The sequence below is a fragment of the Sciurus carolinensis genome, chromosome 1 (genome assembly GCF_902686445.1).
Source record: "Sciurus carolinensis chromosome 1, mSciCar1.2, whole genome shotgun sequence".
NCBI lineage: Eukaryota > Metazoa > Chordata > Mammalia > Rodentia > Sciuridae > Sciurus > Sciurus carolinensis.
In genome coordinates this window covers 184,481,028-184,495,001 of record NC_062213.1, presented here as the reverse complement: position 1 = coordinate 184,495,001, position 13,974 = coordinate 184,481,028, and the positions used below count along the sequence as shown (strand labels likewise).

Sequence of the window (13,974 nt, the reverse complement as noted above, 5' to 3'; positions counted from 1 at the left end):
CTAGTCCTTGTTTCCCACCTCCCTCCTATGACTCCTTTAAAATTAGATGACATTCATCTTGGATTACTAGGGACAATCTCAACTTAGTGATTTTTGTCCCGGAATAATTATTAATGACATCCCCTCTCACTTCCAAGTGTCCTGGTTTGGAGGCCAGATGGTGGTCATCTTATTTAAACTGTATCTGTGTAGCCTTTGCTTGTAGCAGCCAAGGTTACTGGACATGCATTCTTGGTCTTAGGCTCCTAGTTAGGGAGGAATTAGTGACCAGACAGAAAGGGAAGGTGAAGCACTGTAGCAGGCTTTGAAATTTTACTCACAGAACTTATTTATGCGGGGAAAATGTAGTTTCTTTATTTTGTCCATTTAACTTAATATCCCTTAAGAGCTGCAGCCCACTCAGTAGAAGGAGAGAAGAATCAAATAAATGTCCACTCTAGTTTAAGCCTTTGTCCAATCCAATAACCGAAACAGTCCCTCTAGGTAGTGCTCAGGGATTTTTTTTTCCAGGAAAGATGCTCAGCATTTAAGATTTCTGTCTTCTGTTCCCCTTCCTGGTTCCTCTCCAGAGGGGCACGTAGTTGAGTGGGGAGGTGTGGGAGCCTGTTTGTATGTCCAGGACTTTGGCCATCTGCGGTACCCGCCCAGCCCAGCAAAGCTTGGAATGGGAAAAGAGGAAAGACAGGAGGAAATACGCTCGTATTCGGTTTATTTTCCTTTAAGTCCCTTCCTCTTTCACTATCCTATACTACCTGAGTCATTTCCTTCTTTGCAAGAGAGCAACAACCTTGAGGCTTAGACGTCCTGTGCAGGAGGGGGGTCTCCTCCACTCCAGATAAGACCCACCTAGCTGGCCTGCCAGGCTTGGCTCCCGGATCCCAGAGGGTTCTCTTCCTGTTTCTCTGTTTTGTTTCCCAGCTTGTCTGTTTGCTAAAGAGAGCAAGTTGCCACTGTGAGGCGAGAGCTTGAGGCGCCAGGTGATCTAAGGGGGGTTAAAGCCTGCCCGCGTCACATCAGCCACGCTGCCTTTACATAGGTCTTGAGAGAAACGTGTCCCTCCTTGATTCACCGACTCCTCTCTACCCTTGCCTTTGAGCCTTGCTTATTCATGGTTTATTTATTTACCTACTTAGCGATTTACCCATTTCTATTTATTTACTCATTCACTTAAGGAATTTAAAAAACCTTTGCTCCATGCTTATAAGCGGAGCAAATAAATTGTGCTAGGTGAGAGGATTCAAAAGATGACCAAGAAGCTGGAGTCCAGGGTGAGTTCAGGAATACATCAAAGACCAGCAGGATGCACTTCCATCTCCAAAGGAGGAACACTAGCAGGATCGTGTTTAGTGAGCTCACCATGGAAAGCTCATTTGCAATGGTTTGCTGTATTAAGTCGGGATGGTATCACTCTGCTGTGCTGATTTCTTCCGACTTGACTTTTTTGGAGTGGGTGAGATTTGGACATATTTTCTGAGCATGAAGGTCCTCTGTCTTCAGAGAGGCAGATGTTTGTATTGTAGGGTTTACTGTGACAAGGTTCCCCAGTTTCTGGGCAGAAGCAGTGAAAGGACCCTAGCTGGGAGGAACTGCTGGGCTCCTCATGGAGTGCACTTTGTGCACTGAACAGGCCCAGCTGAAGGGGTCCATACAAAGAGTTGACCCTCCAGTAGTAACAACAGACCTCATAATCTACCTTCTGGCAGCTTCCCAAGATCTCACAATGCTATCTAACTTCAAAACAATTGATCCAGGGATCTGAGATGACAGAAGGCCAATTTTGAAATTGGTAGATTTGGGTGTAATGATCCTGCTGCTTCCAAGCTCTGTGGCCTTGGGCAGGTTAATCAACTGCTCTGAGTCCCGGTTTCTTCCCTGGTGAGATGGGTTCATCACAATCAGCAGTAGCCGCAGCATAAACTGATCTGTGTAAGGATTGAGTCCCAGAGAAGGGAAAAGGTCATAAAATCCGAAGTGTGAGACCGAGTGCGTGTTCTCTTGGGAACTTAGAAGGTGGGGCAGCAGGAGCTGAGGGGCTCCTGCCGCCACCCCAGGTCAGGGGATCCATAGCTTTTCACAAGGAGCCCTGGGGACATCAAGAGCAGAGTGTCTGCCCTCGCCCCTTTGGTAACTGGCGCAGACTGAGCCCAGAACAGAGGCAGCACCTCAGAGTGCAGATGACGTGGGAAGAGGTCCTGGGCTGAGAGGTGCTTTGGGCTTTGAGCCTTGTCGTGGGGAGGGACGTAAGATAGGCAGAGCAGAACCTGAGACCGGAGGGGACGTGGGCTGCATCTGCTGCGTGTGTGTGCGTGTGTGTTTTGTGTCTGTGTGTGAACACAGGGACACCCCCAAAGTCCCACACCCTGAAAGAATTGGAATAAAATTTTCATGAGCTGCCAGAGAGCCTTTTCCAGGGAGGGGGCAGTGGGAGATGAGAGCCAGACCTAACATTTACCCAGTCCTTACTCCGTGCTGGGCGCTGTTCTCAGCTCTTTCGATGCATTAATTCCTTATCCCCACACTAACCCTCACCGTGAGCTGTACCTGCGCACACAGGCCCACAGCAGCAGAAACCCCAGCTACACACCTGGGGCCACAGTTGCACATTTGTGCACAGAAACAGATGCATAGAGAGAGGTGCAAACACACGTGCAGATGTACTTAAGTAAGTGTTAATGTAACCAACACATGCACACACACACACACACACACACACACACACTCACATGGACGTGCCTGGACACCTCATGTCTTTTTTTTTTTTTTTTTTTTTTTGGGTGCAGGGGGACACCTCATGTCTTAAGGCAGGAATGGGGCCTGGGGAAAGCATGTGGCAAAGGTGCGTAGGCAGCAACAGAGAATGTGGCTTTCTTCACGGGCTTTGCAGGTCTGAACACGCATGATTCTGTAGACAAGGAAAAAGTCTCAGAGAGGCCAAGCAGCTTGCCCACAGTCACAGGGCAGCTGCAGGGCAGATCTTGGATTTAGGAGGCAGTTTCAACACTCAGAGGGGCTTCTGTGTGGCACGAGTTGTTCTTGTCCTGGCCTGATTCTAGCTGGCCTCAGGCAGCAACGGAGGCAGTGTGACCGGACAAGCTCACCTCCGTCTGCAGACCCAGGTGTATGAGCCAGAGGCTGAGCTGAGCGGCTGCAGGTCTTGCCCAGAAACACCAAGCCTCTCTCTCCCTGCCTCCTCAGGGCCTGCACCCGCAGCGGTCAGCCAGGACACCCTATCAGCAGCCGGTGCACCCCCAGCTGGGGTGTTACTCCCGACAGGTGAGTACGAGACCTCCCCTCCTCTCCCCAGTTTCATGAAGGCTTTGGGGTAAAAGAACCACCTGCTGCCTCGTGTTGGTCCAACCGGTCACCAGCTATGCTTCCTAGCACACCACTGGCTCCAGAGTACAGACACATACCAACATATGTGTGGAAACATGAACCAATGTCCCTACATGATGACCACAGCTGGCTCTTGACTGAGCCCTTAACCATGCTCCAGGCCCTTACCTGAATTAAACCAACCTTTACAACCACTGGATGAGGCCAGTGATAGATGAGGAAACTGAGACACAGAGATATAAAGCAACTTTGCCCATGATCTTAGCGTTAACATGCAGGTTAGGTTTGCTGAAGCAGCAGATAGCTTCGGCAGTTCTGGGACTTTTTTTGTTAAGTTTTGAGATAGTTTCTCACCAAGTTGCTGAAGCTGGTCTTGAACTTGCACTCTTCTTGCCTCAGCCTCCAGAGCCACTGGGGTTACAGAAATTAATCATGAATATTGATTTCTCATTCGGGAGTTGACAGGTTGGCAGAACTGGGCTGTGGATGGGGTTCCGTTCTGTTCCTTGTGTTCCTCCTTGGAGTCTGGGCTGAAACTGCAAGAGCCCTTGCTCCCCCTGTGTTGGGTGGCAGGAGCACATGAGGTACAGAGCTGGTGCATGGTGACAGCCACCCACCTTCCATTGGTCAAAGCAAATCATGCAGTCTGCCTCGCCACAGTGGTGCGAGGAGTCAGGTTCCTGCCATGCAGGCTTGCCAGTTAAAACACAGGACACCAGTGAAATCTGAATTTCAGATAAGCAATGAATACCTTTTAGTATGTCCTACCCTTACGCTAAAAACTTGTTCATTGTTATCTGAAATTCAGATTTCACTGGGTGTCCTGAAGTTTGATTGGCTAAATCTGGCAAGGTTACTTCCACAGGTTGGTTGGGATGACACCTGTTGGACAATCACAGAGTGGCAGAATTAGGGTCCGACCTCCACATCCTGGGACACCTACTTTACCTACTTTACCGCCTCTCATACACAGATACACAGACACAGAGACGGCAGTGCCAACACACAGAGAAGCAGGTAGAGATGCAGATACAGTTATACCGGCCCCCAAGCTGCCTGAGTGCACAGGTGTGCAGGTGCACACACAGATGGACAGCAGCCAGTGGGTCTTGGGGCAGAGGTGTGTGTGAGGATGGGGGTGTAGAGGGCACCAGAGACCAGCCTGTCCCAGGGCCTGGCATCTCACACTCAGATGGGTCCCCCACACCCCAGCTCCAGATTCTTCTGCTTCTCCTCCCTCCCCACTGATCCCTCCACTTTCCCTGCAAACAGCACTCTGACTTGGAATATGCTAGAATGTTCCAGAAAGTAGAGAAGGTGTAGGCCACTTTGTTCCTTGGGCCAGGACTGCTTTGTCAGCAGTAGGAGCCCTTCGCATCCTGAGTCCCCCTCAGGGAATTCGGTCTATCACCTCCGCCCTAGCAACAGTGGGATCTCCCGTCTGGCTCCAGTCTTTTTAGACAATCATATGCGTGTGCGTATATGCCTGTGTGTATTTGAAAAAATGTAATATAAAACATAGTAAAAAATTTTAAAACTTAGAGGCAATCACTGCTTATGTGCCTTTCCAGTGGCATCTGTTTATATAAACATTTTTATACAAATGTGGCATTCAGGGCACACTGATCTGTTGCTTTTGTCAGTGAAGGGTATATTTAGAGATGGTTCTAGAGAAATATACAAAGCCCTGTTTGATGACTTCTATTGGTTCTGTGGAGTCACGGGGAAGTTTCTGAACACAGCTTGCCTGTGCTCTGGGTCCAGACTCACCCATTCCCATCTCTTCCAGGCTTAGGGGCCTCTCCTGCCATGAAGACCAGGGGTATCTCTGTCCATGTGCCCACAGGCTCTGCCTGGGAGGTGCTCTCCTGGCTCCTTTCTGGGAGCTCCTGGCATGCTGGTCTTCTCAGGGTTCTGGTGCCTGCATCTGCACCAGACCCTGAATCCCCACTGTGAGGATAGTGACAAGGGCCAGGGCAAGGGGCTCTGCTTCCAGAGAGAGCACAGCAGAACAATGCTGGAACAGGGCCCAGACTCCAGGCTTGCCCTGTGGGGGTTCTGACACCAACTCAGAACTGGAGACGCTCACTGAGCAAGTCACTTAACTCCTCTGAGCCTCAGCTTCCTCATCCCCAAAATGGGAATGATCATGGCTGCCTCCCAGAGCCGTGTAAAGGACTGATGAGAGGATCCGTAGGCAGGGCCCACACGTCCTGACGGCTCCATGGGCACTAGTCTGAGTGGGTGCTTATCAGACCCGGGCGTGCAGGGCGAGGGGGGCAGTCCCAGTGCAGATCCCTTGAACCCTGGGCCTCCAGGCCTTCCTGCCAAAGTGGAAGCCCAGAAGCTTCCCCATTCTTGATCCAAAGTCCCCTTAGCACACAGGAGGATGGTCAGCTCCAGATAAGAAAGCTTGCCTCCCATTTGAAGTTGTTGGTAGAGGAATAGAGTGCTCAGGATGCCAAGCGTTCCCACTGCTTCAGGTCAGCAGAAGCTCAGGGGTCCCTCTTGTCCTACTTTCCTCCCACCTCCCAGTCCCCTCTTTGTTGCATGCATTTAACTTTTTTGTTGCACGGAGTTTACTGGGGACTCAATCCAGGATCTCTGCTACTGAGCTACATCCCACCCTTTTCATTTTTTATTTTGAGACAGGGTCGCACTAAGTTGCCCAGGCTGGCCTCCAACTTGGGATTCTCCTGCCTCAGCCTCCCAAGGAGTCGGGATTGCGGGCTTGAGCCCTTGCATCTGACTCACTTAGCATATATAAACTGAGCAGCCACGGTATAACCCACCCAAGATGGTACAGTGGCAGGCACTGTCTTGGAGTTGTAGGAATATCAGCAAATAAGATGGGTGATGCCCTGTCCGGAGCAGGGAAGCTGGAGCCCACCTTGGTGGGAGCTTGTTCCAGGTAGTCTCAGAAACCCCACCGAGCGCCTGTCTTTCCCTTGGGTTTGAACCGAGACTCCTTGCCCTTTTTTTTGCCCTACCACCTATTCTCACACTGACCAATATGGTAGCCACTAGCTCTGTTTAGCTATTTAAATTTAAATTTAAAAATTTTAATTAAATGAATTAAATAGAAATTTCAAAATTCAGCTCCTCATGCACACCAGGCAGATTTCAAGTGCTCAGTAACCATACGTGGCTGACGATGGCCATAGTGGACAGCACTGGTACAGAATGCTTCTGACAGCACAGGGCTTTCCACTGGACAGGCTGTCTTGGACTTGGCATCTATTGAGATCCTAAGGTGGAAGCCAGAATTGTGAAGATTCCAAGATTTGGGGGATAATAAAAACTTTATAAATGAACAGGAACCTTTGGGGATGGTTATTTGAGGTAGGACGACAGGGAAGAGAATGCAAATAATATTTAAAAGCTATTTATCATGTGCCTGTCTCTACTTAATCAACTGACTCCATTGCCACACCATGTGGAGTATCTGCCCTTTTTCCCCATGAGGAACCCAAGACCTAGATACGTTAGGTAAGTTGCCAAGCTCACTACAGAAGTTGAGCTCTGGACTTTTCCCATCCAACATACTGTCTTTTGTGTCTTTTGGGCTGAGAAATGGTGACCTTACACCTCTCTCCTCTCTGACCTGCAGGTGACACCATACAACCCCCCACAGATGGGACAGCAGATGGGACAGCAGATCTTCCGCTCGTCCTACACCCCCCTGTTAAGCTACATCCCCTTCGTCCAGCCCAACTATCCATACCCGCAGAGAACACCTCAAAAGCTGTCCGCCAACCCCCGAGACCCTTCCCCCATGGCAGGAGATGGGCCGCAATACCTCTTCCCCCAAGGATATGGGTAAGTCCTCAGCCCACACTGGGGGTCTGACTTGAATCCAGGGAGCTGCTGGGGTGGGGGTGAGAGGGGTGGGCTGGCAGAGCCTTTCTTGGTACGCAAGACCCTTGTGTGCAGAGGTGAGCTCAATCCAGGTCCTGGGAGGACCCTCTGTTTGGGAGTGTGGCCCTACAATCCAGTGGCGGAGCTGCAGTGGCCCAGGCAGAAACCAATGGGCACCCCGCTCAGCAGGAGGCAGGTGGGGAGCTTGATGCTGTCCCCCTCCACTTGCTCAGTTTACAGCAGGATGTGCCCAGGTGATCCTCCGGCTGTCCCTCCGCAGGCTGCACCCTGAGCCCTCGCCAGTCTGATCCCCTGAGCCGCCCATTGACTTCCTGGCAACCCTGCTGAAGGGCCTTCACCTGCTTATCAGAGCTGCTCACACTTTTCCACCAAAGCCCCCCAAACAGCAGAGAGACTCTTGTTTCCCGGGATAATCTGAGGGCTTAGCAGAAAACAGGCAACACAAACTCCATGTCTGAGCTGACGATTCCGTTCCAATTTTACAAGCCGATAAGTAACACATTTGTGTTTGTTTTAACATAATAATGACCAGCCACTCATCCCACCCACCAAATCTTCAACTGGTATTGATGCTCAGAGAGGCAGGCCGTGCTTTGCTCTCCGCGTGGTCTCCCAGGCACACCACGGGGTGCATGTGCCCCAGTTTGAGAAATTCAGTTAATAGGATTAGAGTCAGACTCTGTGACCTGACATTGATTCCCATCCTCCCACCTTCCCATCAGAGACCCTTCACTGTACTGTCATGTCCCCAAACTCTCCTTCTTTCAATCTGCTTGTCCCCTGAATGTCTCGTTAAAAGGGATAAATGTTAGAAAGAGGTTTCTGCAGTCAGATCTGTTTAGGGGAAGCTGTGAGAAACAAAGATAACCAGATTTCCTAACTGTCGGAATTCTCAGATCATTTAATTTCCTAGGGTGCATGGGAAACATTCAAGAAGGTGGTCGATAGTGTTGTTTGAACACGATATCCACAACCCCTTTTATCTCTTTGGTTCGGTCTCCCTCCCTCCCTCCCCCTTCCCTTCCTCCTCTTTGTAGAGCACCTCATGGTGGCTTGCACCCAACACACCTCCAATGTGCTGAGCTAATTCCTGTAGTTAATTTGAATTTAGCCTGCAGGGGACCTGCAGATGAGTAGGACGCTTCAGAGAGCTGAGAGCAGATGAGAGCTGGGCACAAGCACATAAGTGCCCAGGCAACTCAGGAAGACCATCAGGGTGGCCTCAGGCCAGAGGCAGGACCCCTGCAGGATGGGAGGTTCCAGTACCTTCCAGGCTGGAGGAGAAAGACCCCCAGGCAGGAAGGTACAGGGCAAGCCCAAGGCCTGGGGACAAGTATTAGATTTGTTCCTGAAAAAGATGGAAAATGGGATTGGAAAAGGGAGATTGGGGGTGGATTACTGAAGGCTTTTGGTGGCTGGGCCTGGGGATCCATGGAAGATGTGTGTACATCAGAGGGAACTGGTGGGTGACCGGGAGAAACAGGTGATGGGGTGTGGTCCAGAGGTGACAGAGGGGGTCAGTACAAGGAGTTAGCACCTTCCAGGAGTCTGCAAAGGGACCCAGACAAAGTACCCATAGGTTAAGAGTGGCCACAGTCTATGCTGTGGCTATGGACAATGGAAGAGAGGCTCGCTCCCCAACTAGACCTGGCTGTCCTGGGAGGGAAGTGCCCCAAGGTCCCTTCAGGATGGCCTTGGGAGGCAAAGACGGAGGACAGGAAGAGTGAGGGTTGAGGGTGGTCTTTGCAGCTCTGCAGAGGGACAAGGAGAGGGGGAGGAAGGAGGTTGAGGAAGGGGCACTCTGAGAAGTGGGACAGAGTCTGGGGACAGCAGGAGCCACTGGAATCAAAAAGGAGGGTGACGAGAGAGGAGTGGCAGGTGGTGGGAAGAGGTGGCACCCTGCGAGGTTGGGACCACCAGGACAGCGAGTTGGAGAGCCATACCAAGTGTGCTGGAGTGTGTCCCCCAAGGGATGATTCATTCATTCAAAAAGCCCTGATGGAATGTCTTCTTGTGCCTGAAACCGTCCCAGGCACCGCGGTGAACTAGACAATGAGTTCTTGTCTCAAGGAGCTCACATTCCAGGGGAGGAGAGAGCCAGGAAGGAGGCAAACAAACCTGGGCAGCCAGGTGCCCAGGGTGAGGGTGTGGAGAGTGGAGGGAGGTCCCTTGAGCCGAGGTCTAGATGAAATGAGAGAATGAACCGTGCCTGTACGCGGGGGACAGACACTCTGGGCAGAAAGGACAGAAAGGGCAGAGGCTCCCAGATGGGAACGTGTAGCTGGATCCCGAGAGGAGGGAGGAGCGGTGGAATGGAGATGGGAGGTGCAGGCCGGGCCAAACAGACAGGGTGGGTGGGCACACCGTGGGAAGCCAGGAAGCCTTCCAAACTGGCGAGGACGAGTTCCAAACTTCCGTATAAAATAGAACCTATCAGCCACTGTACGGAAATGGACGGTGAGGGTAAGAAATGGTGCAGGGGATCAGGTTGGAGCCTTGTCTACGGTCTAATGACCACAAGTAAAGGGACAAGGAAAAAAGAAAAGGACCACAAGAAAAAGGAAAAGGCCTGGGATGTTCATTTCCTCAGCAAAGTTGATAGGATTTGATGGTTAGATGTGGAATGTGGAAAAGGAGGAGGTCCGGCATGATCTCTCGGTTTTGGACTGGTGTGCACAGGCGAGTGGGCACAGCAAGAGGCGGACGCCAGCATGACTACAGCAAGGATCTGTTTACCATAGATCCATAGATCACTGCACTTTAGCTAGCGCAGTGACACATGCCTGTGATCCCAGCTACAGGGGAGGCTAGGCAGGAGGATCTCAAGTTTAAGGCCAACCTGGGTAGATTAGCAAGATCCTGTCTCAAAATTTAAAAGAAAGAAAGAAAGAAAGAAAGAGAGAAAGAAAGAAAAGAAAAGAGGGTGTGTGGGGGGAGGACTAGCAATGTAGCTCAGAGGTAGAGCACTTGCCTGGCATGGATGAGACCCTGGGTTCAATCCCCAGTACTGCCAAAAAAAAAAAAAAAAAGAGTAAAAGAGTTTGGACTTGGACCTGTGAACTTGGAGGTGGTTGTTAGACAGTTGATGGAGCAGGTGAATATAGGCATCTAGAGCTCAGGGGAAAGACTGGGGAGTCATTAGCATATGGCTGATATTTCAAGAATGGGATGGGATGATGGCCAGGCAATGTGTGTGTAAAGAAGAGAAGAGGCCCAAGGCCTGAGCACCCAGCAGGCGGAGGGAAGGCTGGAGATGTGGAGGAACCAGCCAAGGATCTAAGAAGGTTCCTCTAGTGAGGTGGGAGAAAGAGCAGGAGACTCGGGGAGGGTACCAGAAAGCAGGAAGCATTTCCTGAAGGAGAGCGAGGGATCCCGGCAATGGAAAGCAAAACCTGGCCTCGTCCTAGGGAACACAGGCCCCGGGAGTACAGAGCACAAGGTGGCGCTGGGAGCTTCTGAGCAAGCAGTGCCAGGAGAAGGGAGAGCCAGGTGAGGCTGCACCAGGCGGAGGATGCACGGGCCTAACGGGAAGGTTTGGTCTGGGGCACAGGGAAGGGGGAAAGCAAGAGACCAAAGGGTATGATGTGGGAGAGGAAGGAGCAACGGGCCTCCCTGTTCTCAGGGAAGGAGTTTGCATACTTCACCAGGGCGGGAGAGCCGTACAATGGATCTTCCAAGCAGCAATGAATCTGAGAGTTAAAGGGGCAGGAGTAATAATTACACTGGAAACAGCGTTGCAGAGGCTGCCCCAGGCAAAGCAGGGCACAGCATCAACCAGACTCAATAAGCCAGGTCCGCTGCTGCTGCTGCTGCTGCTCCTCCTCCTCCTCCTCCAGGAAGCATGCCTTGGTAGTTCTATCCACACCGTTGCTCCTCCTCCTGACCCTCTAGCATGTGTTCATCCTGCCCAGACCATGCCCTTGGCAGTTTGTCTGATTGTGTAAGTTCTGAACCTGGAGGAACGAGAAGCATGGGGTGTGGCAATCAGAGACCAGATGTGTCAGGAGTCCTGGCTACTGATAATGGTCATGGGTTACAACCTTCATTATCTCAATCAGAGTGGAATCCAGGGAGTCCTTAAAATAATATTTTCAATCACTTATGCTCCCATATGATTTTTGAAAGAGAAAAAAAGGATGTGGTTACCGCTGGCATGACTCATTCCTCATTAGGTACCTGCCTTGTGCCAGGTGCTGGATACAAGGTGAGGAGTCCAGATCTGACCCTCTGCCTGTGGAAGCTGTTTAGTGAACAAAGCCTGGCTGGTCCATGGATGCTCACAGTGAGCGACAGATACCGTCAGCATTACAGATTCATGCGGTGGTGTGTCTCCATGGCTCTTCCCGCCCGTGGTCCTCCTTTGGTTGTTTCATCAATTCATGGGAGGGTGCCTTGAAGGCTAATCTCTTCTGAAATATGCATCTTCCCACCTGAAAAGTGGTTGAGAAGCCCTGGATTAGACTAAATCTAGCCATTTGCTCTGCTGCAGTTTGCGGTGAGCTCTGTTCTGATTCATTCAAAGTATCCTAGCAGATGGGTAAAGAAATTGCCATCAGATCCCAGAAGCAAGAGTACATCATCCCATCTGGAGAGGTCAGGGCAGGCTTCCCAGAGGAGGTGGCTTTAGAACCCTCTTTTGAAGTAAGAATAGGAGTGTGTCAGGAGAAAAAGCAGAGGTGTATGTGTGTTACTTCTCTTACAAAGTGAGGCTCACAGCTTCTAGGCTGTTCCTTGAGGGTTTAGTAAAGACCCAGCACCTGATAATGTTCCAAGGCTTGCTTCTCAGACTGTTCTTGAAATGGAAGACCCTAACTTAGCAAGGTGAGTGGGGATGTTGTGCTTGGGTCGTCTGGACTCTCAGAACTAATGCCAGGACCCGCCCTGTGTTCTCTGATCTTCCTGAAAGCACAGCTGCTCCTCTGAGGCAGCTGAGTGGTCACAGACCTACAGGTAAGGTGCTCAGATCCTGAGGGACTCCCAGCTCTGTGCTCCTGACATGGGAAGAGAGTAGGCCCCATAGAAATGATCCTTAGAGGCTCCCATGGGCTTCCTGGTCCAAGTCAGTGGCAGCAGAAGCTCTTTATTGTCCTCTAATTATGTCATTTTAATATTTTATTTCCCCAGAGTCAACACTTTTTTTTATTATTATGCTAAAGCTTTCAGCCTGCAAGTCTGTCACGGTCTTCACAGTCTTTGACAGACAAAAAATTAATATATTCTTTTTTTCCCTAATCTCTCCAATAACATCAGGACTCTCATCATGGCATCCATCCTTCCTCTCTTCCAGATTCGGCTCGACGTCTGGTGGGCCCCTGATGAACAGCCCCTATTTTTCCTCCAGTGGGAATGGCATAAATTTTTAGACTTCCTTCTCTTTTCCTTCCTCCCCGCTTAGCCCTTGGGTCAGGGCTAAAGGCTCTGGAATTCCGGATTCTGCAACTGCTTGGTATGAAGTTTGGAAAGCCAAGGTTCCGACCAGGTCACAGGCAGAAAACAGCAAGACCAGATGCACCTGCTGCCCAGCACTCACATATAGCACACTGAACACACTCCCCGTTCACACTTGTTCAACCACACATGTACCTGTATTTAGCTAACATGAGTGATTTCTTGTTTTTGTTTTGTTGTTGTTGGTAAAATAGAAGTAAGACACTTAATTTTAGAAAGTTTGTATTTTATGATAAAACTATGAGCTGCATGAATTGGTGTGTGCCTATTTTTTTGTTTGTTTGTTTTTTGTGCATGTGTGTTATTGTTTGCATAAGCTTCACCCCTCATTTTCCCCAAAAGACTCCACATTTCCTCAGGACCTGAAAAGAGACCAGGGGCTGGAGTCTTCCAAGGGCTGCTCTCTCAACGTGGGACCCCAGGGATAGCAAGTTTGAGGGCTTATCTCTTTTCCTCTGTGATCCACTCATCTCCCAACATCCCAGTTTATGCCTCTCAAGAATAGACATTGTAAAAGGAATGTGTTCTCCTCTGTGCTCTCCCTGGAAACCACTGTCTCTCCCAAGTTCCCTTAGATCTAATGCCTTCTCCCTTCTTTGGTGGTCTCTCTTGGACACAAGATGGGAAAATGTGACCTGGAAAATAATGGAGAAATAAATCCTAATTGACAAACTATATCCATTGATTGGACATCAGTGCCAACCTGCCGGTTAATCTCAACACTGCACCTAATGGCACTGTCCTTGGATTTACCTCTTCCAGCTCTTATCAGTAACTCAGAAAAGGACACTGAAGGCATCCTGATCACGTTGATGGAGGACACAGATTCAGAAAGAGGAGATGACATGAAGCCATGATAGCACATGTTCTTTAACTCTCCAAAACTACACCCATGGCAGGCATTGGTAATCAATCATGGCATTCTGTTCCCCTGAGCCTGGACAGAGCCACAGACCTGTTCTCCTCATGATGCTCCAGGCAGACATCCCTGACCAGACTTGGTCTGAGAAATGAAGTCTATGTGCTGTGCTTCAATAAACTCTAAATTAAACAGGGGTTAATGGAAGGAGGCACAACCTTATTAGTGAGCCCCACAGTGAGAGTCAGTACTGAGCTCTCATCCTGACACCCAGTGAGAGCCTGGGAAATCGGAAGACACTGGTGTCTTGGGATGAGTTAAGCCAGTGGCCACAACAGCATCTCTCTCGACCACGTGGCATGGCACCGTTGGCTTCACTGGACTTTCTGGATCCCTGGAAATCAATTTCTCTCCCAAGTCCCCTTAGAACTACATTCTTCTCCCTTTCTCCA

The 13,974-nt window shown here is 50.2% G+C and overlaps 1 protein-coding gene across 1 annotated transcript in view; it reads left to right on the top strand.

Annotated features, from left to right (window-relative positions):
- Nucleotides 1–12,764, top strand: part of C1H1orf94 (chromosome 1 C1orf94 homolog) — a 36,528-nt gene extending 23,764 nt beyond the window's left edge. Inside the window, exons 5-7 of the mRNA XM_047528427.1 lie at nt 3,196–3,273; nt 6,947–7,155; nt 12,503–12,764. Of these exons, the coding sequence (XP_047384383.1) occupies nt 3,196–3,273; nt 6,947–7,155; nt 12,503–12,578 (363 nt within the window). The 3' untranslated portion in view covers nt 12,579–12,764. The remainder of the gene's footprint in view (nt 1–3,195; nt 3,274–6,946; nt 7,156–12,502) is intronic.
- Nucleotides 12,765–13,974: the final 1,210 nt, after the last annotated feature.